The sequence below is a fragment of the Ictalurus furcatus genome, chromosome 10 (assembly GCF_023375685.1).
Source record: "Ictalurus furcatus strain D&B chromosome 10, Billie_1.0, whole genome shotgun sequence".
Taxonomy (NCBI): domain Eukaryota; kingdom Metazoa; phylum Chordata; class Actinopteri; order Siluriformes; family Ictaluridae; genus Ictalurus; species Ictalurus furcatus.
Window position 1 is genome coordinate 21080359 of NC_071264.1, and position 27099 is coordinate 21107457.

At 38.7% G+C, this 27099-nt stretch overlaps 1 protein-coding gene across 1 annotated transcript in view; it reads right to left on the reverse strand.

Moving 5' to 3' along the window:
* Positions 1 to 6787: 6787 nt before the first annotated feature.
* LOC128613304 (cell migration-inducing and hyaluronan-binding protein) overlaps positions 6788 to 27099 on the reverse strand; it is a 137727-nt gene continuing 117415 nt past the window's right edge. Inside the window, exons 15-29 of the mRNA XM_053633971.1 lie at positions 24749 to 24818; positions 24294 to 24422; positions 20974 to 21059; positions 19797 to 19928; positions 19213 to 19248; positions 18750 to 18905; positions 18159 to 18339; positions 16823 to 17038; positions 14456 to 14667; positions 13184 to 13369; positions 12743 to 12947; positions 12400 to 12489; positions 11964 to 12121; positions 10761 to 10861; positions 6788 to 7824 (exon numbers count right to left, since the gene is read on the reverse strand). Coding sequence (XP_053489946.1) covers positions 7697 to 7824; positions 10761 to 10861; positions 11964 to 12121; positions 12400 to 12489; positions 12743 to 12947; positions 13184 to 13369; positions 14456 to 14667; positions 16823 to 17038; positions 18159 to 18339; positions 18750 to 18905; positions 19213 to 19248; positions 19797 to 19928; positions 20974 to 21059; positions 24294 to 24422; positions 24749 to 24818 — 2086 coding nt within the window. The 3' untranslated portion in view covers positions 6788 to 7696. The remainder of the gene's footprint in view (positions 7825 to 10760; positions 10862 to 11963; positions 12122 to 12399; positions 12490 to 12742; positions 12948 to 13183; positions 13370 to 14455; positions 14668 to 16822; positions 17039 to 18158; positions 18340 to 18749; positions 18906 to 19212; positions 19249 to 19796; positions 19929 to 20973; positions 21060 to 24293; positions 24423 to 24748; positions 24819 to 27099) is intronic.

Consider the following 27099-nt stretch of genomic DNA (forward strand, 5'->3'; position numbering starts at 1 on the left):
CACTTTTTCCACATTTTGTTATGTTACAGCCTTATTCCAAAATGGATTAAATTCATTATTTTCCTCAAAATTCTACAAACAATACCCCATAATGACAACAAGAAAGAAGTTTGTTTGAAATCTTTTCAAATTTATTAAAAATAAAAAACAAAAAAAGCACATGTACATAAGTATTCACAGCCTTTGCCATGACACTCAAAATTGAGCTCAGGTGCATCCTGTTTTCACTGATCATCCTTGAGATGTTTCTACAACTTGATTGGAGTCCACCTGTGGTAAATTCAGTTGACTGGACATGATTTGGAAAGTCACACACCTGTCTATATAAGGTCCCACAGTTAACAATGCATGTCAGAGCACAAACCAAGCCAAGAAGTCCAAGGAACTGTCTGTAGACCTCCGAGACAGGATTGTATCGAGGCACAGATCTGGGGAAGGGTACAGAAACATTTCTGCAGCATTGAAGGTCCCAATGAGCACAGTGGCCTCCATCATCCGTAAATGGAAGAAGCTTGGAACCACCAGGACTCTTCCTAGAGCTGGCCGCCCGGCCAAACTGAACGATTGGGGGAGAAGGGCCTTAGACAGGGAGGTGACTAAAAACCCGATGGTCATTCTGACAGAGCTCCAGCGTGTCTCTGTGGAGAGAGGAGAACCTTTCAGAAGAGCAACCATCTCTGCAGTACTCCACCAATCAGGCCTGTATGATTGAGTGGCCAGACGGAAGCCACTCCTCAGTAAAAGGCACATGACAGTCTGCCTGGAGTTTGCCAAAAGGCACCTGAAGGACTCTCAGACCATGATGAAACAAATATTGAACTCTTTGGCCTGAATGGCAAGTGTCTGGAGGAAACCAGGCACCAGTCATCACCTGGACAATACTATCCCTACAGTGAAGCACGGTGGTGGCAGCATCATGCTGTGGGGATGTTTTTCAATAGCAGGAACTGGGAGACTAGTCAGGATCGAGGGAAAGATGAATGCAGCAATGTACAGAGACATCCTTGATGAAAACCTGCTTCAGAGCGCTCTGGACCTCAGACTGGGACAAAGGTTTATCTTCCAATAGGACAACGACCCTAAGCACACAGCCAAGATAACAAAGGAGTGGCTACAGGACAACTCTGTGAATGTCCTTGAGTGGCCCAGCCAGAGCCCAGACTTGAACCCGATTGAACATCTCTGGAGAGATCTGACAATGGCTGTGAACCGACGCTCCCCATCCAACCTGATGGAGCTTGAGAGGTCCTGCAAAGAAGAATGGGAGAAACTGTCCAAAATATGTGTGCCAAGCTTGTAGCATCATACTCAAAAAGACTTGAGGCTGTAATTGGTGCCAAAGGTGCTTCAACAAAGTATTGAGCAAAGGATGTGAATACTTATGCACGTGCTTTTTTTGTTGTTTTTTATTTTTAATAAATTTGCGAAGATTTCAAACAAACTTATTTCACGTTGTCATTATGGGGTATTGTTTGTAGAATTTTGAGGAAAATAATGAATTTAATCCATTTTGGAATAAGGCTGTAACATAACAAAATGTGGGAAAAGTGAAGCGCTGTGAATACTTTCTGGTTGCACTGTACCTTAAGTCAAAGATGGATATATGTATAAATAATATCTCAGTTGTGCCCAAAAGTTTGCATACCTCTTGCAGAATCTAAATCTTAATACTGTTAACAAAATAAGAGGGATCATAAAAATCCCATGTTGTTTTTTGAGTATTGTCCTGAATAAGCTATTTCACATAAGTTTACATGTTTACATATAGTCCACAAGACAGTAGCTGAATTTATCAAATTTACACCGTTCTAAAGTTTACGAGAAGGTATGATGATTGGTGTAAATTGTTTTATTATTTTGTTTTTCCCATTTAGTACTGCCTTTCAGATGCTAAATAAGATATTTACATGTCTCCCAGAACACAAAATACTAACAATTTACACCGATCATCCTGTTCAAAAGTTTACATCCCCCTGGCTCTTAATGTATCGTGTTGCCTTCTTGAGCATCAGTGAATGTTTGCACCTTATGTAATAGTTGTGTATGAGTCTCACAGTTGTCCTCAGTGTGAAAAGATGGATCTCAACATCATATAGCCAGTGTTGCAAAGCGGTCAAATTTGCAGAATATACTGAAAAGCAAAGAATGTGCAGGACGTGGAGGATTTTCCTGAAGAACAGTAGACAGTTTAACTGCTCAGGTCAAAAAGGGGATTCATGAACGACTATCACAAAACAAAAAAACAGTAGTGGATCATCTAGGCAATGACACACCGTATTAAGATTCAAGGGTATGTAAACTTTTGAATGGGGTAATTTTTATAAATTCAGCTATTATCTTGTCTTGTGGACTATATGTAAACATCTGTTATGTGAAATAGCTTATTCAGGACACAACTAAATAAAAAACAACATGGGATTTTTATGATCCCTCTTATTTTGTTAACGGTATTAAGAATTAGCAGATTCTGCAAGGGGTATGCAAACTTTTGGGCACAACTGTGTGTGTGTATATACAAAAAGGTGTCAAAGATGTATCCTTGTGGGGCGTTTACCATCCCAGCGGCAAGGTATTGTTTAACTAGCTAGATATATATTTTTATTTTATTGAAATATTAGCTGTTGATGCTTAATTATTATACTCCAAATTCTTTTGTATATTTAATAACAAGCAACCATGTTAACAGTTAATGCATATAATGTTTTTTTTTTCTTTCTTTTTCTCTGGACACAGTTTTTCAAATTATGGATCTGTGCCATACTCTGCTTCTTAAAGCAAGCTCTGGAACCAAGGGTCTACCTACCATGGAGTGTATATAAAAATGGCCCACATTTTTTATCTGTAATGAAACTAGATTTCAGCGTTATCTCTTTTATCTGTGGTGCGAGACAATGACATGCTTTTGAGTTACAGAAAAGAAACAAAGCCCAAAATGAAATATGGAGTCTTTATTTTAAGTAAGAATGTGTTTGTGCCCTGGAACAGAGGCATAACGGAGATGAAACTCAAATAATCCAAACATTTCGAACATGAAATCCACCTGGAGGTTTTAAAAGGAATTAAGAGAACTCCAGACGAACGAGGCCTGTCACAGCAGTCAGAGGAACTCTCCTGAGCCTTAATGCATTCATTCATCATCTGTTCCCTTCCTTTCTACGGGCTATTAAGGGGATATAAACTCAGCATTGCTTTGTAGAGAAGACACACAAAATGTCCCATCTGTACTGCTAAGGGACACACACACTCATTCCCTCTCTCTCTCTCTTTCTGTCTCTCTGTCTCTCCCACTCTTGCTCCCTCTCTTTTTTTTCTCTCTCTCTGGCTACGGTTATGTTCTGCAAAAGGGCTTGAGGGCTGTGTGTGCATTGGCTGATTGTAGGTCTGGTGTGGCCTCAGTAACCCTTATGCTCCCTCAGCATCTGGTAAAGAGCGAAAGCATACATCTTGTCCCACCCCAACCTGAGACACACAAACTTGTCTTGCTGTACACAAGAAGAAGCAGAAGAGCTTAAAGGCAAATATTCAGAAATATAATTTTGAATGTTTGACAGCTCATAACAATTCAGTTAATTGGAAAGTAGTATGTATGCAGTGTTCGAAAACAAAGTAGGTAGTAACTCGGCAAGATAAAGAGAAGTAAGTAGTAACTCAGCAATATAAGAAAGGGTGGCAGGTAGTAAATAAGCGATTTTAGAAAGGGGAATATATAATAACTCAGCGTGTTAAGAAAGGGAAGTAGATAGTAATGGATGCAGACAGGAAACAAGCAATAGAAGAAAGGGAATCAGGTAGGAGGCAAGTGATGCAAGAAAGGGAAGTAGTTAGAAAGCAAATGATGGAAGAATGGGAAGCAGGTAGGAAGCAAGCCATGCAAGAAAGGGAACTAGTTGGGAAGCAAGCCATGCAAGAAAGGGTTCCCTTTCCCTATAGTTAGGACGCAAGAAATGGCAAGCAGATGGGAACAAGCAAGTAAGGAAATGGGAAGCAGGAAGGAAGCAAGCAATAAAACAAAGGGATGCTGATTGTAAGTAAATGATGCTAGAAAGGGAAGCATGTAGTAAGTGATGCAAGGTTGGGAAGCAGGTAGTGAGTCAGCAATATAATAAAGGGAAGCTGGTAGGAAGCAAGCGATGGAAGAATGGGAAGTCAGGTCTGCATGATCAAGGCAGGGATAAACCTTTGCACTGGACAGCAGATATTCAGTGTTTGTATCCTGAGTCAATTTACATACAGTGCCCTCCACTAATATTGGCAGCGGTAAATATGAGCAAAGAAGGCTGTGAAAAATTGTGTGTATTGTTTAACCTTTTGATCTTTTGTTCAAAAAAGAAAATCAAAAAAATACTCTGCCCTCTTGGATATCAAACAACTACAAACAAGACAGGTTTATAAAAAATATATATTTGTTAAATATAGGTGTGCTACAATTATTGGCACCCTTTAGTCAATAATTTGCCAAGATAACAATTCAATTCAATTTTATTTGTATAGCGCTTTTTACAATAGACATTGTCTCAAAGCAGCTTTACAGAAATAACAGCTGAGTCTTCTCCTTTAATACCTGATGAGGTTGGAGAATACATGGCAAGGGATCTGAGACCATTCCTCCATACAGAATCTCTCCAGATCCTTCAAATTTCGAGGTCCATGTTGGTGGACTCTCTTCTTCAGTTCACCCCACAGGTTTTCTATGTCTTTCAAGTCAGGGGATTGGGATGGCCATGGCAGAACCTTGATTTTGTGGTCAGTAAACCATATTGGTGTTGATTTTGATGCATGTTTTGGATCATTGTCCTGCTGGAAGATCCAAACACGGCCCATTTTAAGTTTTCTTGCAGAGGCAGTCAGGCTTTCATTTAATATCTGTTGATATTTGATAAAGTCCATGATTACATGTATCCTAACAAAGCTTCCAGGTCCTCTGGCAGAAAAACAGCCCCAAAACATTAAAGAGCCACCACCATATTTAACCGTGGGCATGAGGTACTTTTCCATATGGCTGCCTCTCTGTATGCACCAAAACCATCTCTGGTGTTTACTGCCAAAAAGCTCTATTTTGGTCTCATCTGACCATAGAACCCAATCCCATTTGAAGTTCCAATAGTGTCTGGCCAGTAAAGGATGAGAGTTGAAGCTTTTTTTCTTGAAACCATTCCAAATAACTTGTGATATTGGTCACTTCGGATTGTAGTTTTGGAGACTTTCTGACCCCAAGACACTTCACTTCACTTCTGCAATTCTCCAGCTGTGATCCTTGGAGATCTTTTGGCCACTTGAACCATCCTCTTCACAGTGCGTTGAGACAATATAGACACACGTCCAATTCCAGGTTGATTCATAACATTTCCAGTTGACAGGAACTTCTTAATTATTGCCCTGATGGTGGAAATGGGCATTTTCAATGCTTTTGCTATTTTCTTTTAGCCACTTCCCATTTTGTGAAGCACAATAACCTTTTGCCGCACATCACAGCTATATTCCTTGGTCTTACCCATTTTTACGAATGATTAAGGGAATTTGGCCTATGTGTTACCTCATATTTATACCCCTGTGAAACAGGAAGTCATGGCTGAACAATTTCCCATTCCTAGTCATTTGGGTATACTAAAAAAAATCATCACTGGGAATATACTTCAAATATATTTTTCTCATATGAATTCCAAGGGGTGCCAATAATTGTTGCACACCTATATTTAACAAAAATTTTGTTTTATAGAAGCCTGTGTTGTTTGCACAGAGTATTTTTTAAATTTTTGTAAGAAAAGATAAAATAATAGACATTCTCTCATAGCCTTTTTTGCTCATATTTACCAATGGTGCCAATATTAGTGGAGGATACTGTATTTTATGTGTTGACAAGTATACAGTGTACCTGAATAAATAACGTAGTAATGGTAATGTAGTAACCCTCACTACAATTTATTATTTGTGAACAATGGCTATTTCTTAGTATTACTCTTTTTATAGAAATACTAAACACTTAACCAGGAAGCCCTAAGTGACCATGCATTATTATTTTTCTCTTTTTTGGTTTCTCATGATCATGACTTAATTTTCTTGTGATATTCACATAAGTGTTTTCAAACAAAAATGTTTTCTCTTTAATAATAATGCATGGCATCTTATGCTTCCATAATGGAGAACTATAAGGTGTGTTGTTGTTTTTTTTTGTTTGTGTGAGGCTGTGGTCAACAGGCTTTATTCAACACACTTTCTACCTCACCTATATGTTAAAATTTGAAATACTTGGCAGTCATGATCAAAGCACACTTCCTTTGTACCCCCACCCAGAGCTTTACACTTTCTGTGATGGTAAGTTCATGGCTGAAAGCTAACACAGCTACAGTTTTGTTTTGTTATTTCTAAATGCCTTTTGCACTTCATGTGAAGGAGTACAACATTCCACATGGTTTCTAACGGCACTAAGACCCACACCCATAGCACAGAGGGTGAAAACAGCACAACATCCATCTACTAACTCCCCTTTAAACACCGCAGCTGATCAGAATTTTATGTTGCTTGACTAAATGTTATACGTTCTTAGGGTGATGGACTATTATCGTAACAGGAGGCATAGCCTCTGTAGTTGTCAGCTCCAGTGAAGGTGGTGTATCTTCTAAATCTTTTTTAAAATATAGCATATATTTGCATCAAAATCATATTGTTATGAATCTATGGCTACTTTCATATGTCTCTCAATGTTCACTGCATTCAGAAAAAGAGATCCACATGAGCACACGGAAATTAGATATACAAACAACAAAATAGCATGAAGCAGTAAGACAAGTCATATCTTTATCATTTATTTCTGTACAAAAGGTTTGATTCAAAGTGATACATTACTTTAAAATCAGTCACATTTACAGCACATCAAAGTACAACTCAAGGGTAATGTATGCAAATTTCCAATAATACAAGAAAGTAGAATATTGTTAAGATGCATTTTTTACAGATCGGACAGAATTACATTACAACTTAAAAGAGATGTCCATTCTGAATTTGCTCAATATTGCCTGTACAATAAATAAGTAGAAAATATATCTCTGTTATCAATCTGAAGGTTTTTAGAAACACATAAAACATACAAATCACTAACAAATCATGACCTCCGAAAAAAGACCAGCTATTTCGGCTATTTCCCTGCCTGATGGAATACACGTTGTCAAATCTTTTCACAGGTTTAAACCCAAATGCATATACATAGCTGTGCTTTTTTCCCCCCCCCTATGCAGCCATTCATTAAATCAGCCTGCATGCTCTTTTCCTTCTGGTTCTCTTGTATGCTACAACAAACTGACCACAAAATCCGGTATGCTATAATGAAATGGCGAAAACCTCAGACCTCACAACATTTACAATCTGAAAAGTTTTTTTTTTTTTTTTTTTACAGGATAGAAAACATGATTGGTTTTTTTTGGAATGACAAACACCACATAGAGAGAGGGCAGAAAGAAAAAAAAAAACAAGGAATGTGGTGCGTCTTTCTCACATTTTTCTCTCTCATTTTGCAGAAATTATATTCACACTGACAACACAATCTGAAAGAGTCACATAATGTCCACATTATCACGTACATCGACATCACACACCGATCCGGATGAGAGGAGTGACGCGAACGCATGCTTGCTTTAGATTGGCCGTCGGAGTTCAGTAGTCGTGGCTGTGCTTAAGTGATCAGGGGCGGCACTGGAGGATCTTAGAGCTTCATTGCCCGTACAATGGGCACTGGTAGCACCTGGTGAAGCTTGGCATGCTCTTTATCCACTGCCATTCTCACCCAGTCAGGCCGGAAGCTGCCTTTAAAACCCACAAATGCCAGTTTATCTGCAGAGAAACAGAAAACAAGATTCATTATCACTGCTCTACCTCAGAATGTGTGGGTGTGTTGTGTGTTCTTTTTTGCTGTGATGTTAGAGGTTGCAATAAAAATGTCCAGATGTTAATTTTCAACAACATCTGCCTATTTAGAGCACCAGGAGGTGTTCCACTATGGGAAGGGCAGAAATGTAAAAGTGGATGTACAAGGTGCCAACTCATCGCAGGGCACAATTGCACATACACATTAAGACACTATGGACAATTTGGAAATGCCAATCAGCCTACACCGCATGAGTTTGGACTGAGGAAAGAAACTGGTGTACCCCTGAAGGATGGGGAGAAAAGGCAAACTCCATGCACACAAGGCGTAGGTGGGATTCGAACCCCCAGCTGAAAAGATGCAAGGCAAGCATACTCTGACCTACACCATGATGTCAATTTCCACCATATTGAATTCAGTGGCATTTAGATTTTTGTCAAATACTTTTTTTCACTTCTTTCTCCAGAACACGTTTGTCTAAAACACACAAATTAATTTGACGGTGGAGTGGCCAACCAGAAACCGAGGCCATTTCTCATTTCTCTGCTTTTACATATTAACACCAAACATGGAACGTATGTTTACCCAAATGAAACTCGGGCGGGCTACAGGAAAAACAGGAAGTGAGGCAGTATCTCAGGATGGCAGCATGTCTTGGCATGTTGCCATCAAACTGCCATCCTTGGGAACAAGTACTGAATGGCATTTGGTCTTCCCCCATGCAAAAACAGTGGCTGAGCAAATAGTGTTTGGCCCCTTAAGCTCTGCTTGCAGCTATGCTTGACATGATTACTTTCTACTTTGCTTTACTTTCTACTTTCTACGTATTGGGTCGTAACACTAATTCATGTTGTTTAGGTCAAATATCCAAGAATATCATGAATTTTGAGCTTCAATCTCACACACACCCTTTCACTTTGTTCAGTAGATTTCTCCCTAAAGAAATAGAGTATAAATTAAGCTATGTTCTGAGAAGATCTCATGCACTGAACATGCAGAAATTTCCCCAGGGAACTGAGACTAACATATGTTAGTAGGATGAGAAGGGAGGGGCAGGAGGAAAAATCCTATGGCTTCAGCATGTGGGTCTGCACATTCCTCTGTTTAACACATATGTGTGGCATGTTCCTTTCACATTTTGAGCATTCTGGGAAATGTTATGAATTCCATAGCTATATCTGAGCTTTCCTGCTGAAAAAAAAAAACAAAAAAAACAAAACACTGAATTACTGAGGCACATTCATCAGTGCCTTTACAGTTTCAGAATTCTCAGCACAGCTGTTGGTATGGTTGTATTTTTTTTCTGCCAACTGGAATTTGGGTGAGAGTCTTCAGGACAGAGAACTTTGCATGGTTCTTTTCTATAACAGTATTTTCCAAAGTGTTAAGCATGTAAGACAGTTATGTGAATGTATACTGTAAGTGTATTGATAGGCCAAATGTGGCTCAGCTGCATTTAAAGTTTTTAATGATATTTCGAATGTTGGCCCAAAATAACCAAAATGTAACCGATGCTAATGTGGCATTTCAGTTTTGGAGAGAGAGCGGCCCAGCTGTAAGCTCTGTTCTGAGACACTGCCATCAAAGCATGTATCTTTGCAATTAGATTCAGTTTATCAGTGTCATTCAATGATGGTATGAGGTACATGTGGACCTTTAGTCATTTGGCAGCACGGGTTATATGGCATGCGATCAAGTGCAGCAAATGATAATATCATGAATTTATTATAACTTTCCATTATTTCCATTTCCATATAAACAGTAACAGTAAGGCCATAAGGCTTTCTATTTTCTGTCCACAGAAGTAAAGCATTATTGCCCCCTAATGTCCATGTAAGCTATATGCAATTTAAAATGTATTAGTTCACAGTATTATATGGAAATATATGGAATGTGCTGCAGTAGCTCTTCTGTGGGATCGGACCAGACAGACTAGTCTTCGCTCGTTACACACATCAGTGAGCCTTGGGTGCCGATAACTCTATTGCCAGTTCACCGGTTGTCCTTCCTTGGACCACTTTTGGTAGGTACTAACCACTTCATATCGGGAACACTCCTCAAGACCTGCCGTTTTGGAGATGCTCTGACCCTGGCTCTGATGGCTCATCTAGCCATCACAGTTTGGCACTTGTCACTCAAAGTCACTCAGATCCTTATGCTTGCCCATTTTTCCTGCTTCCAACACATCAACTTTGAAAACTGGCTGTTCACTTGCTAACTAATATATCCCAACCCTTGACAGGTGCCATTGTTCACATCCCCTGTCAGTGGTTTTAATGTTATGGCTGATTGGCTGATTATCTATATATAAATGAGATTAACAGAATGCAAATAATGGACCTGCTTCAAAACTGTATGCAAAATGGATACTTTAATGTATGGCTTTACTGATCATCACTAGCAACATAAATGCTCATTTGCATTAAGATTAATAATACTGTTTGAATTTCAACAGTTAATATACAAATATTATTACTAAGATAAACAATATTTCTTGATGCACAATTGTTATCATTTTTGCCACGCAGTGTGCATGATGTTAAACTGGCAGCTTCCCTTACTTGTTAGTTACATAATCCTAACTAAAGAAGTAAATGTCAGACACCAGTCTCGGGTTACGCTGGAAACATTTCATTTTTGCTAAACAGTTTAAGCAGTTTACAAAACGAGGCAGTTTAGCCATTTTTGTTCAAGAGTCTTATTCAAGGACACACCCATGGCTAGCTGTAACTGAGTGTGTTGTGAAAGTAACACACTAATTGTTTACTAATTTTAACTTTACCTTACAGTTACTAGTGCCTTTTAACTGCTCAGCTACTGCTCTCCTATATCTTCATATATTACCAAAACAGAATGAGTCCAAGAAATTTCCAAGTAAATCTTTAGAAACGTTGTTTGTTACCTTTCAATTTCACATTCGGGTCAGCACCCAGCTTTTCAAGTATCTTGGTCCAAGGTCCTCTAGTAACCAGCTTGCCCTTGGAGGTAATCATCACTATAGAGCTGGAAATGCACAAAGAAGTTGTTGGTTTAAAAAAAAATGTTACTGTGTCCAGAAATACAGATCAAATTAAACTTACAGCAATAAATTGATCTACAATTTGCCACTTCAATATTCAGTCCACAGAGGAAAAAATATATAAAATGTATGCAAACAGAGATTCTCTCTCTCTTTCACACGCACACGCACACACACACACACAAAGATGCTAACTGTATACATACAAGTCATAGTGTATAGAAATATCAATATTATAGCATTATTTGACATTATGTTTATTGTATTCATTAGCTGTTATGTATTCAATAATATTTTTATTTTATTTTTTATTAAATATTAAAGCATGCCTGTCAGCTGTATTGACAGTGTATGTTTGAATCTGGCTATGATTATTTCTGATTGCTTAGTTATTTTATTTACAGTCGTGAACATTATTTCACTCCATGTATGTTCACTGTAAATCACAGTATGTGCTGGAAAAATGGTATGTGTTACAGAATGATGAAAAATACTGTTACAATGTGCTCTGGCACAGTAGTTACTAATAAAAATGCAGAACTATTCAAACCCTGGTCAGGTACCTGTTTCGATTTTCCCATCGCATAACAGTATCAATGAAAGGTGGAGGATGGGCATGTGTAGTTAATTGAGTATTATTTATACAACCAACCAACTGATCAGTAAATACTAATCAAGTCAGGTATGGCAATAGAGATAATCTAAGGTAATAAAATTGAACATTAAGGAATTATTGCCTTGGGCAAACAACTAAAAACATATCTCAAATGTTTTGTTGTATAATAAAATTGTGATACTTCATCTAAAGCCACAAGAAAAGACATTTGAAAAGACAGTAATGCTGTAGTCTATTGTTCAGGAGAAAAGCTATTCTGATTAGAGTTAAAGTCCACAACTGCATTTGACCAATCAGTGGTCTGCATTATTTCTTGCTCCACCCATACTCTACATCCCCGCTTTTGGTACCCGGGCAAATATTTAGCACAGTTATGGTACAGGTCATTTGGTAAGGGGTCAAGTGAAATGGGAATGCAGGTTGTCTAGGAAAAAAGTGCTATAGTTTAAGGCGTGAAAGTGTGTACATACTCGTCGTTCAGGCTATTGATATAGTTCTCAATCTGAGCGGGAATGCCCATCAGTACAGCGTTCCTGAAGCCTTTCGTCTCAATAACTTTGCCACTGTGGCCATCCAGCACTGTCAGATGGATTCCATCTTCTGACTGGTAGAGCTTCTTACCATTGGCCTGTATGAGCAAAAAATGGCCAAGATCTTTTATTATCAATCATTACTTTTTTATTTCGGTTTTGGATAGTTCATATACAATCTTTTGGAATAGCTGCGTATATACAGAATATAGTGTGTAACAGAAATAGATGAACAGAAGAAATGTGAAAGCATATGCAATTTATCCTATGCATAAAAAATAAGGATCTATTCAGATATTAACTGGATACATTAACTGGTTATTAACGTAATGTACATGGTTATGGCTGATATGTGTAAAATGTGTCTGTCTCTTACCTCAGTGTAGGCAAAGTCCTCTTTGATGTGGAAGAAACGAGTGGTGTAAGACTCCACCTTGACTTCCAGAAAGTGCTCAGATGTTTGAGGCTGTAAGAAGACAAAAGGATCATTTCAAAACTGAACTGAGCTGTGATAAAGGTTTCTAAATAATAGCAGCAGATGTAATATAAAGTATGATAAATATCCATTAAGTTACAAAATTATGTATGAAATTAGGTGTGAAATAAGGGAACTTATAAAGGACCCACTACCATACTGAGAGCTAGATATGACTAAATTGGAAACATGGAAGGATATCCATAGTAAGCTATTTAATAAAAGACTTTCAGATCCATCTTACTAGGCTGGAGTGGGATAGTTTCTTGGGCATGGGTACATCCACTACGGGCATCTCGGTATATCTGGGATAGGCCTTTGCCATGCAGTCACTAGGGCCACTGCCTTTCGGGATGCTGGCCTTGATCTTCACTCTCTCACAGCCCTTCACCGAGCAGAATGCAAAGGCATCTCTGTTATTGTGAGCCTGGACCTTGAGGAAAAGCAACCTGCACAGAGCGATACCAGCAATTAAACACACATCAACGCTTCACTGGACAACTCCAAACATCTCAAAATTGTACTATTGTTATTACATGTAGTATTTGTTTAAATAATAATAACAATAATAATACGCTTATTATTATTTATCATATTATAGAATATTATTTATTATAACACAATTAATAAACAATTCAAACATTAGTACTTATATAAAACACGCTGAGAGCGGAGGGTCTCTTACCCAGTATCCTCCTCCCAGTAGTAATAACCTCTTGTCTGGTGTGTGTGGCTGATCTTTTCCCTCTGAGCTGTTTTCAGAAACATCCCTGTCTTCCTCGTCTCCTTGGTGAGCCGGTTATGAAGGTCAGAGATGATGCTGAACGTTGTGCCTTTCGGGTAACAGAAGCCAATGTTTATCCAGTCGTTCCTGTCAAGAGTTGGCAGAGGTTTGGAGAAATTATGGTCACTTTAAGTCAGATGTAGTGTTTCTTGCTGACCTTCCTTATGCACACTAGGTGGTGGGAGAGAGCTATTTTTATTGCACACGTTCATCAAAATATTAGACAAGATGATGATCTTTTACCTAATGACCTTTTGAAATATCAATAATCATTTTTCTTCAAGACATTCTGATCATTTTGATGAACACAGTGAAAAAATACATTTAAAAAAACTATTGCAGTACTGCATTATAACCAACATAGTTTTGTGCTCTCATAACAGAAGGCTTGGTGAATAAGTATAATTTTTGTAACTACGACGTAACATTCTGGGAATGTTCCCATTATTTAAAAGGGGAACATTGTCTAACCCGTAATATGCAACAAAACACAAATGCTATATTCACATAAAGAAAATTTTCTGGAAATTAGAAAGGGGGGAAACAGGAACATAAAAGATTTGTTTTCAGAATGTTTTAGGAACCACAAACAAATGTCCCTATTGTCCACAACATTTTGGGAACCAATAACTGTTAGCTGGGAAGATTTAAACATGGCTTGGTCGATCAGCTACATGCAATATCAGAGCAATATGCACATTTCTGACATGCATCCATTTCATTGCATAAACTGTAAAACATACAGCATTTAAAAGTCAATATAATCTAATTCTTTACTGCTCTTAGTTAATGAAGAATGATGAATAAATGAATGAGTAATAACATTAGATTTTTTTTCAAAGAAATCCTGACTGTATATAAAGTAATAAATGTCCAGTGGAAACTAGTTGTGGGCGGCTGTGGCTCAGGTGGTAGAGCGGGTTGTCCACTAATCGTAGGGTTGGCAGTTTGATTCCCAGCCCACATGACTCCACATACCGAAGTGTCCTTGGGCAAGACACTGAACCCCAAGTTGCTCCCGATGGCAAGCCAGCGCCTTGCATGGCTGCTCTGCTACCATTGGTGTGTGAGTGCGTGTGTGAATGAGACACAATGTAAAGCGCTTTGGATAAAAGCGCTATATAAGTGCAGACCATTTAGTTACGGTTTTTAGTTGAGTCTGTTGTTACTGACCTGTTGAAGTTGATAATCCACACAGTGACTTCAGCCGGTGCAGCCGCATCCCAATGCACCGTGTAGCTCTTAGCCAGCATGACTACAGGCTGAAACTGCTGGTAGTGATGCTTCTTCCCAAGAGCTCCTACCAGCTCCAGCGGTTTGTCCGGATACTCATCCTTCACCATCTTCAGATTTAGATTTGCTGGGTTCCTGGCCTGGATATAAATCTAAGGCACACAGTAATTGAGCAGGATTTAACTATAGATATATGAAACCTAGTTGCTGCTTAGACCTAAGAACATCTAAGACGCCACTGAGGTGAACTGAACTGGTGAAAATGCCATCATGTGCAGCATTTGTATGTAAGAATCATTGAGTCCTGAAAGCAAGACAACAAGCAATTACTTTTCACAGGAGAAAGCTTAGAGAACTGTATGTTTTAAATTTATGAGGTGCTTCATGCTGGAGTTCAGACAGGCTGGCTAGATGAGTTACTGTTTATTACTTTTTAATACGGTTTTATCTTCTCTTTAAATCAAAATAATTTCTTAGATAACGGTCTTAATATTTGGTAGGTCATATTAAATTTGGTAAGATTAGGTTCGTGATTTTTGCTCTGTTTGTCAGAGAGGCTGTGTTTATCATGATGGAACCAGGCTAGCTTCAGGTGTCCTTCATGCTAACTTAAGCTTACATTATGTATGCAACAAACAGGCCTAAAGCTGGCTTGCCTGCTAGGTCGACTTTTGCCACCAGAGGGAGGCATGAGCAGTCCACCAGCTAATTACTCTCAATCAGCCTCACCTGTTCATGGCTCTATTTAAGTTACTTGATGCTCAGATTTGAGTTCACTAGAAACTAGTGCGGGCCAGATTGACCTTGCCTTGTCAACCTAGCCATAATGGTGGGCAGAGTGAGGCTTTGTGGAACACTGAAGCAGTTGAAGCAAATGTGCAGTATTGTGTTAAGTTTTCGAAACAATCTGACACCCATCTCCATGGTGACACCTTGTGGTCACTTGCAGGTATTGATCTGAAACAACCTTGACAACCAGTCAGACAAGCATTGACGAATTATAACCTACACGTTGTTTGTGTCAAACAAGGAAGTGTGAGGGGGAGTTGATGGTGTTTTCGACCAGTATGCTGTTGCACTGGGTTTGAATCTTAGGGGACATGTGCCTGTCCACATCGTTGTAAGAGCCATTTAAAAAGTAGTATTTTTTTTTTATTGTTGTGGGTTTTTTTATGTGTTGAGTTTTTAACATCTGTCTGACAACAGATTAATAAATGCAAAACTGTCCAAATTCTCTCTCTTCTACGTAATAACCCACAACATCTGGTCATGTCTTCTTTATTTTTATCAGGAAATTTTGTGGGATTTCACATCAGATGATTAATAAGGCATCCTGAGGCAAACACTGACCATGGATCAGTGCAAACACTATTGAATCATTTCAGTTTTATAAACCTATATAATAAAACTGACCGGAGAACAGTTCAAATTATTTATTAAACATTGTTTCACCTGGAGATCAACACCCCCTAGTGGTGAACCATGGAAATTTTTTAACATTTCGGAACAGTAATGATGTAACAAAGCCTTGTTTGCTGAAATCACGTGACTTGCCCAATTTGATACACGCGCCAAACCACTTATTTGAAACAAAACGTTTGCAAAGGTTTCGAAGCTTCATGAAGCAGTGTTTTGAAAGCGCCCATCACTATTTTCAAGTTCCTTCTCTTGAGAAGGAAAGAGACAAAAAAACTTCCTATTTTTGAGTTAATATTTTCCCTTTGTTTGTTTTCAGTTTTCCCTAGTTTATTATCTTCAGTTTTACAAGTGCTCTATCCACTATGCTACCTGTGCTTTGGCAGTGCAGTGGGTAGCATGTTGGGTTCAGCAGGTGGAAACAGGAATCCACTGAAAATATATTTACTGAGTGATTAAACTCTAACCAATTGAGTCAAATTTTCAAAGTTTCCTCTTGCATTTTAATCACTTAAGTCAATTCTGTGCTTGGGCCCATTACAATGTTAACAATTTACAATGAATATGCATTTGTAAAGGTATTTTTAAGTTATGTGAATACTTCACGATTATATTTAGTCATGGTATGTGACCTTCCTTTTATCTGAATAAAAAAATATATATTTTTGGAATCTCTTGTCTGATTTATTATTAGTAAGCTGTTGTTGTAACCGGTTTTAATAAGTGTTAGCAACTTTCCTCACTACAGGAGACTTATTTTATGATTTCTTTCTGACAAGTTGACAGCTCATGGCATGAATAAACATGTCAAGTGAAGGTTTTTTTTTTTTTAGAGGTGTGTGTCTGTGTACACCCTAAAAAATCCTAGTTGGCATCAGGGTTAGCTCTTACCTGGGCATAGTGCCCACTGCAGATGGCAGCCCTCCAGTCTGGCACGTCGATGCAATCAGGGTTGCGCAAGAGCCAGTTGTCCTCTTTGACCAAGAAGGCACCAGGGTACTCGCTTACTGAGCCATCCACATCATGGAAAATGGTGGTCTTATCCCCATCCATGTGCATCTCACTGAACCAGGGACCTGGTTCTCCAAAGAACACTCGAGACGTGATCTGAAAGCACAATAGAAAAGAAGAGAAATGAAGAGAAAACGTAAAAAGAGTGGATGCGAAACAGATAATGTGAATGCAAGTGATGGAGAAAAGTGGATGGTAAAAAAGGAGGTAATGGAGAAAAAAGTAGAGTAGCTGGGGGAGGTGAAGGAGACAACATAGTTGGAGTCAAGAGAAGTTAAAAATAAGAGGATGCAGTGGATGAAATTGATGGGGACCATGTGTAGGATGTGATGGAAGTAATGGAGAAAAAGTTGATGCTGTGCAAAGAAGCAGTAGATGAAGTGGGTGAAAATGATGCAGGAACAATGGATGGAGTGATTGAGAAAAAGTATTTGGCATGAAAAGAAGTGATCGAGAAAGGTGGATGAAAGTATTGGATGGATGGAATGATGAAGGGAAAAAGGGATCTTGGAGTAATAAGAAAGAAGTGCATGGCATAGTTGGAAGAGGTGGAGAAAAGTGAATAGAAGTGATTAAAAAACAGTGGATGGGAGTCACGAAGAAAGTTGATAGTAGTGATGGAGAAGAAGTGGATCCCATAGATGAAAAAACTGAGGGCAGGGGGTAGACAGTGAAATAACTGGATGGACGTGTTGCAGAATTGGATGGCACTGATGGTAGATGGAAGTGACTGAGAAAATGTGGATAAAATAGAGTGAAATGAATAATAAATGGGGTGGGGGTGTGGAAGTGATGGAGTAAAAGTGGAAAAGTGTAGGGAAGTAATCAAGAAAAAGTGTGTAGAAGTTAAAGAAAAGAAGTGAATGATGTGGATGGAAGCGAGTGAGGAAAACGTGAATAATTTTTGGTGTGGATGGAAATGATTGGGGGGAAAAAGTGCATGGAGTGGATGAAAGTGATGGAGAAAAAATGGATGGTGTGAAGTTTTGTGATATATTAAAACCCCATTGGTAACACCTGCTCTGTTATTCGGAGGTAAGCACATTCCAGAACTTATATTTTGGAGTGATAAATCATGCATCTCTTCTCTCTATTGTCAGATCATTCACAGCTTAGCCACATAACTTCCTCATAGCTCAAGGCCAGTGGCTCCATGCAGTATTATGAGAAGCTGAGTGTTCTCAGAAAGAAATGTGATTTGAATGTTGGCTCTCACCGGAACATCATCAAATGTGATGTCGGTGACATTGTTGTTGGGACAGCTCTGCCATGAGTTATTGAGGCGAAAGCCGAAAGCACTCGTATGCCGTCCATCTAGAGCAACGTATTTCCGGAAGGTGCAGTTCTGGACGTTTATTGGGCCATCGTAGATCTGCATGCCACGAATGGGGAAATCCCTGCAGGACACATAATAGTGATGGCTGAAGACATTCATACTTGATGCTACTGGCCTATAGAGATTCACACCTAATTCAAGAAGCTAATAAAATTTGTATTAAACCACATCAGTGTCTGTAAAGAATGTTTAATGACTTTCCAAGACTATCTCTCTTGTAAATACATAGCTTAATTATGTAATTTTTTTAATTATTCTACCAAACTGTTTCTTTAAAACACAAAGTTCACATTATTTGATGCTAATTTCAGAAGAGAGACCATCCTGGTCCTTTCAGCATCCAAAGAGAATGCCTTTGTATCCATTTGTAGCTACAACTGCAGCAATATCTGTGGTGCTGATGAGCTACACTGATGAAAAATGTCAATACCAGCAGGGGAGAAAAGAATTGTCAGAACTGTAAGTGCTTACACTCCTCTCGGAAGAGTCCTGCCACTGTGGTCCAAACCACTCGGTCCCCAGATGCGGCCATCAGGGACAGGCATGCCTCGGTTCTCGCTCTCTCCAACAAATAGCGAGTTCTTCACCTCTTGCCTGGAGCCGTCATCATCTGGGAAGGTACCTCCACTACACACACAGACGCAAACAGGCAGTGTGAGAGAAACGCCCAGATAAATGCGGCCCCCGCTGTGCATGCTCATCAGGTCCCCGAGCCACTAGCTTCAGACCACTGAATTATTTTCACAACTGCTCAAAATCCCCGATTTCCCCAATGCATCTCACGAAGCCTCCCATATATGGCGTTTTCCAATTACAGCCCCAGCACAGTGGCCTGGGCTGCATTCGGCAAACATAAAGGCATCTATTTTATTATGATTGCAAAATGTGTGTGAGGGGTAAAAAAAAATAAAAAATGAACGATTAGTACCCCTACCTGGCTAGAGTGAGGCCGATCCCATTATCGGCAAACCTGCAGACAATAAAGACACACGGAGTCAATAGCGGACAGACAGCACACATTTTTTTTTTATAATAAGGCTAAACACAATTTATTCAAATTATAGCATGCAGCTAATATTCACTGAGTGATATAACTAACTGATAACAATGGTAATCATAATGACGGTGTTTTTTTTTTTTAATTAAATGATCTTTTTCATATATTCTTTTTTAAATTTGATTTCTGCCTCGTAAAGCACTTTGAACATTTCTGCTGCATGAATGATGAAATATAAATAGGGATTATGATCATAATTAAACTCTCACTCTCTCTCCAAGGTTAATTGAGGTGAAAGCCGTGGGTTTGAACAGTAAAATATGTTGTAACTAAACATTTGACGTGGATACATACAAGTTTCCATTTTGGTGCTGTGTTCTGACTGACAGACCAATAGACAGACAAATACATCTATTGATTGATTCATTCACTGATTGTTTTCTGGTGCATTATGAGCATTAACAAGGGAAAAAGAATCACTGGTGGTTCACTGTTTTCTTCTGTCCTTCAAGTGTACTTACTGGCAGTCATCGAGCCATATGTCTCCTCCCCTGAGCCACGCCCCATGGTCCTGGTTCTTATAGGCAATGAAGTGGTGGATGAGAGCAGGCACTCTGGGTTTAAAGGGGTCGGCATCCTGATGAGGGCTATACCTGTCCAACATTACAGACAAGCCTTATCAAACTAAAGCTGGAGGAGGAAGTGTGACTAATCACTTGTCACTATACAGTAACAGCTGATGTTGGCATAGAATAAAAGGAACTGTCCTGGCTGTTGTAGACTTGATGGTCCACTTTTTATTTTTTAACATATTGAACAGGGACAGGACAGCTTTGTGGTGCAGTGGGAAGCATTGCTTAAAGTTTAAACTTACATTTAAATAAAATGATTAAACTTAAAGTACCATGGTCTCCAGTTCAGTCCTGAGCTTGGGTTATTTTGTGTCTTGCATGTTTGCATCATGTCTGTGTGGGTTTCCTACCATCTACCAAAACATGCTGGTATTGTGGATTGGCTACTCTAAATTGCCCCTAGTTGTGAATGAGTGCGAATTTGTGTATGTATGGTGTCTTGCCATGGCCTGGTGTCCCATTCAGGGTGACTTCCTGTCTTACACCTAGGCTGCATTTGAAATCGTGTACTGTGACAGTACCTACTGCATTCGATTCAGTACCTACTGCTTGGCCATTGATACACTATGTACCGATTAGTATAAGTGTGAAGCATGAATACAATCCGTGTATACTACATCCGCACTACATGGATGTTCGGGGGACGTTTATAGAGGCCATTTAGGGGACGTCCTGGGGACGTCCTGGGGAGCTGGGTAGGCTCTAGATTCACCATAGCTAAATGAAATGGTTACTGGAGATGAATGAATGAATATTGAGATACATGACCAATTGAGATACTTGACCAGCCTCAAGCAGTGGATATCTGAAATGTACAAGGTGTGTAGATGATACAAGTCTTGGGTTTGCAACACAAAACAGCTGTAGTTGTACTGTGCACAATTTTGAATGATGTTAAACTGATCAAATTATAACATATCCACCTCAAAAGACATAATTTTACACAAACAACATCCTGCCATTTGGTGTAAGAGAACTAGTGTGTAAATGCCATTTTTGGTTGAACTATGGCTTTAGGAACATTTTCTGACACTACCTCTAAAAGCACTGTGTGTGTGTGACTCACCTGGCCCCTATGAGCGACAGATAGGGTCTCTTGTCCTTAGCATTAGCTTCAGTGGTTTTTACACCATTGTCAAGGATCATCCCCGCCTGCAGAAAAATGCACAAAAACAAACGAGTGCAAAGAGTTACAAAAAGGGCCTTGTTGTAGGAGATTTCTTTTTAAGAGGTTGTCCATGTTCTTGGGGCTATTACTAATCCTCAAGGCCGCCCGATTATACAGAATGACTCTAAATCTTGCCTTGCCTTCAAATTTAATGAGTAAAAAAGGGAGAACAACATTTTCTGATGTAAAAATAAATAAATAAATAAATAAATAAATAAATAAACAAACAAACATTTCCACTGAACAGCTCTTCATTGTGAAGCCGTGTTGCCTAGGGCGACTACATCATAGCCAAAAGCATTTTTTACACACGCCAACTCGTGGCTTGAGATGAATTGGAATTCAATTACATTTTACATTTATTCATTTGGCAGAAATCTTCACCCAAAATGCCTTGGAAGCAGAGTCCAATCCAAGCGTAAAACCGAGTGGTTGAGGGGTGGTGGTTCTCTCGTGGGATTTGAACTGGTCACAGAACCTTAACCACTGAGCTACCACCCCCCCAATTAAGAACACATCTGAGATGGGTAATCAAGCGAATATCGTTTCAATATCGTGGAAAAGTTCATTTTTTTCCATAATTTAATTTTTAAAAATGGAACTTTCATATTTTATAGACTCATTACACATACGATGAAATATTTCAAGCCTTTTTGTCTTTTAATCTCAATGATTTCAGCTTACAACTCATGGAAATCAAAAATCCAGTATCTCAAAATATTAGAATAAAGAATTTATAATACAGAAATGTCGACCTTCTGAAAAGTATATTAATTTATTCACTCAATAATTGGTCGGGGCTTTAATCCTTTTGCATGAGTTACTGCATCAGTGTAACGTGGCATGGAGGCAATCAGCCTGTGGCACTGCTGAGGTGTTATGGAAGCCCAGGTTGCTTTGATAGCGGCTTTCAGCTCGTCTGTATTGTTGGGTCTGGTGTCTCTCATAGATTCTCTATGGGGTTCAGGTCAGGCGAGTTGTCTGGCCAATCAAGCACAGTAATACCATGGTCAGCAAACCAGTTACTAGTAGTTTTGGCACTGTGGGCATGTGACAATTCCTGCTGGAAAAGGAAATCAGCATCTCCATAAAGCTTGTCAGCAGATGGAAGCAAGTGCCCTAAAATCTCCTGGTAGATGCTACATTGACTCTTGACTTCAGAAAACACAGTGGACCAACACCAGCAGACGACATGGCACCCAAATCATCACTGACTGTGGAAACTTCACACTGGACTTCAAGCAACTTGGATTCTGTGCCTCTCCATTCTTCTTCCAGACTCTGGGACCTTGATTTCCAACTGAAATGCAAAATTGACTTTCATCTTCCCCATGATTGTGGTTGTGTGTTCTGAACCAGACAGAGATTAAAGGATCAGGAAACCTTTGCAGGTGTTTTGAGTTAATTAGCTGATTAGAGCTTTTCTCAGGTCGACATTTCTGTATTATAAATTATTTATTCTAATATTTTGAGATACTGGATTGTTGATTTCCATGAGCTGTAAGCCATAATCATCAAGATTAAAACAAAAAAGGCATGAAATATTTCACTTTATGTGTAATGAATCTAGAATATATGAAAGTTCCACTTTTTGAATTAAATTATGGAACAAAAGGAACTTTTCCACGATTTTCAAATTTTTTGAGATGCACCTGTATGTTATGGTTAAATTTGGTTTAATTTTAATTTGAGTTTTTATTTATTTATTTATTTATTTGTTTGTTTGTTTGTTTATTTATATTTTTAAATAAAGGCTTATTTTTCAGTCAAGTATCACCATAGTCTTGATTTTTAAATGTCTGCCAGATAAGCATAGGGTTTCTTGTCCTGCAAGACCATACATAATTGCATTGATTATCTTTACTAAAACAGTCAACTTTCCAGACTTGGAACAAAGTAAGACTATTAATTTGAAATAACTGAAATAACTGTGCCTTGCTAACATGTTTCACCAGTTCAAGAGAGCTATATTAATAATGTCCATCCCTATACTTGAATCAAAGAGCCAATTTATAAATAATGCTTTTAAATCCACTAATGATTTCAATATTATAATATTCAGAGCTGTTTTGGTGGTGTGATTCAGTACTGTGCTGGCAGTTTAAGAAAGCTCTCTAGGGGTTGTCGGTCAGCAGGATTTGGCCGAAAGAGCTAAGCCAACAAAAGCCGTAGAAATCGTTGGGATATTCTTGTGACCTGCAGTTATTATCATATTTCTTTTGTGATGTTGGGCTACCTAATGTTAATAATATTCCAGTTAATCCTATACTGCTAGGTAATCCATGGGATTTTATTGACTTAAATATATACATACATTCACCAAAACAGAATCAAAACAGGATTTCAGCAAAGAATAAAAAAAATCTTTTCTAAAAGATCAACAAATATCATATTCGAATAATGATCTTAGTATTATAAGGTTCTGTCTCTGGGAAGATTGAATGCCAGACAGAACCTTATAATGCTAAGGTCACAAAATGACATTTGTGTTTATTAGAGTGATTCTATTTCCAGCAGTGGTGTAGCCAGTAACTGATTTCAGTGCACGGATGAGGGTGCACGGATGAGGGCGTTCACATATGGAATCATAAATATGAGGACATTGTTTTGTGATGTAATTGTGCCATAATGTTCATAAAATGTGTGTATATATAATAAGCTGTGCTGTATGTGTATGTTATCTTATTTATTTACAGGGAAACATTTTGAACTGGAAAATATTTAAGTGGGATTCAAACCTAAACATAAAATACACCCCCATATCTATGCCTAGTTTTCTAGATTTCTATCGATCATTTGTTGGCGGCACTTAAAGTATGAAAAAAATAGTTTATTTATTAATGTTTTGTCTGTCACATTGACTTGTGAGCACCTTATAATAATTTGTAAATTGAACTATATTGTTCCCACATTGTTCCCTTCCCTTGTCTCCTAAATCCTAGTTTAAACCATACCTAGATCAAGTTCCGGTTTCCATCGACCCCCAACTTTTGCCTACATGTTGTGTTGAATGAGTTTTGCATATCATGCATACTGAAACCAGCAAAATGTACTCGGCTGTGTTTTTCCTCCCCAGAAGGTTCAGGTGTGTAGATGAGATGAAGGAAAGATGAAGAATTTGCAAGCATTCTCCTTCACACATTGATCGTAAATCTTTTCCAATAGCATCCTTGTGAGATTGACTTTGTGTGGATGCATGCATGCATACATACTCTCACCCTATAGTTAGAGTGGGCTCGATTGTTGATGAATTTTCCCATCGGAGTGTGTTCTGTTTTGCCTGGTGAATACATGCCCTCTGATGGACCGGTGGGAACGTGGTGGAAAATGAACCAGAAGCCTGTTTCCTGTGGACGGACACACACACACAGTATGTGTTCAGCATGAGACCCATATGAGTCTGCATTAATGGCTTCACATAATGATACCAAAGGCAGTCAGGGAGAACACACAGCAGTGGGCAATAACAAACACACTTTTTCTGGCTCATCCTCCCTTTCTGTTCCTTTCATACCCACATACTGTCTTTTACATACAGTACTCTTACACACAAAAACAATATGAAACAAATAGGTTTTCTGTAAGGTGCCAGATGTAGCTGTGTTAGCTGTTCAAGCTCTCACTGATCCTAAAGGTCATTAATCACACTTATCAGTGGTGTACCATCACTCACCTCAGAACCTGCAGCTACACAGTCGATCAGGTTGTTATTGGGGTTAGCGATCCAAAAGGTGGAGGTGGCACTGAAAGACAGAGACACAGTTGTTGGGTGGGGGGAAAAAGAGCTTTACTGTCTTAATTGTATGCATACAAGATGGACCAAAAAGGTGTGGGTGTCTAATGAAGTCGTAAGAAGCGTACACAGTGTTTAAATCCCAATCAGCACTGCAGGATCTGACACGATTGTACCAGAGCCTATGGGACCCTGGGTGAGATTTTGAAAATAAGCCTCAGTATTATAATTCTAGTTCATACCAGTGGCATTATTAGGATGCCATTCTGGGGTGAGCATTTACTGTATATATGTAGGGTGGGCAACTAAAATCAATATGACAAGAAGAACTGTAAAAGATGTAAAAACTATAAAAGACTTTGCCAAAGAAGGTATGAGAGTTTTTGCCTCGATCAAGTAAACATTGCCCCGATCTCTATCAAGTGCACACTTCTAATTTGTGTACTGATTCTTGGTGAATGTGCTCCTTTTTGTCGCCACCAAACCTGTGACATGCAGAAACTTGGGTACTGGAGTACTCTAGCAGTCAAGAGCTGGTTCCAGCCTGCTCCAAAATGTGTTCTGTGTAACTTTCCAAAATTAGTAAAAGAATTTATGGACTAAGTTTTCTGCCCTTCAAAGAGTCAAGGTCAGGTACATGCTCGGTATAGTCTGAGGTCATGGAAGACCATTTGAATAAGCCAACTATGCATGCTTTAATTGTTTTTCTACGGCCAATAATCAATTTGAGAAAATTCACTCAATCATAAAAGTTCATCATAAAACATAAAAAAATATTTTTTGCTATGAAATCTGTCACAACACAAAATATCCATGTAATCAGTGCAGATGTATAGTACTTTTCATTTATATTAAAAAAGGTAACATTTTTTTTTAAATAAGACACGAATACACATGAATTGCAATAAACTGGAAGTATACAATTCTAGAGGCAGGAAGTATACAATTTTAGGGGCTGGAAGTATAAAAGTTTAGAAGCTTTTTTTTTTTAGAAATCCCTTCCAAACAACTTGTGGTAATGTAAGTGACTTTAGATTGTAGTTTTGGAAACTTTCTGACCCCAAGACACAACTAACTTCTGCAATTCTCCAGCTGTGATCCTTGAGTTGCATTGAAACAATATAGACACACATCCTCTTCCAGTTTGATTCATAACATTTCCAACTGACTGGATCTTCTTAATTATTGCCCTGATGGTGGAAATTGGCATTTTGTTTGCAATTGTTTGATATCCATGAGAGCAGAGTATATTTGTGATTTTTTTAACAAAATATCAAAAGGTTAAACAATAAAGACAATTTTTCACAGCCTTCTTTGCTCATATTTACCAAGGGTGCCAATATTACTAGAGGGCACTGTATACATACAGGTGAATATTTGAAGGATAAAACAATGTTAAAACAATGTTGAGGGCCAGATGTGCTAAGCTGATGTAGAAAGCTGTTTGCACCTGTGTCCAGGGATCATTTGGTCACATTCTGCATGAAAATGATTTGTGTGTCATGTACAAAGAATGCATACAAGCCTAACCATAAAATTGACTTTGTTTCATGACCTGATTGAAAGTGTTGGTTTTGGGCTTTGTGCTAGCTTTGGTTAGAGGGCTTGTGAGCCTTAGAACCTGCTGAATAAAGGCACTCTTCTCAGAGTTTGTCGTTAAGTGTGCTCAGAAACATCTTCATATCTACAGATAGTGGGGTATTCCTCTGGTTTTTAATTATCATTTTGCAGAATTCTGACTGATGCTCTCCCATCTAGTGTAGCTCTGGTGACTGAGTGGAACCCAGACTTCACTTCAATACAGCATAATGAGATGGACTACATTATCAAATCTATTGCACCAGATTCAAATGATTATGTCAATGTTATGATTTTTTTTTTCTTAGAATTTGCACGAAGAGCTTTTTTCTTTAATACATTTCCTTGCATGCTATAACCCCCGAATGCAGTGATTATGCTGAGGTAAAATTGTACTCATTGTATCTCGTGTGCTTTAGGGCATTGGTACTTATCTGAACTTAAATCTGTGCTTCTAGACTTATTCAGGAAGACCATGTTTGGTCTTTTTGAAGTTTATTATCAGCAGGTGAGTGACAGCAGCACCAGGTCATCTACATAGAGCAGGATTTTCGCTTCTCTGTCATGTAGGATGAATCTGGGGGATGCAGGCCTTTACGGTTACAACTGCCCTGCTAGCTCAGTAAGTACTTAGCTAACAAACTGCAATATTAAGCTGTGTATCAGTGCTACTACTATGTTCAGAAGGTTCTACCACCCAAATAACATCTGGC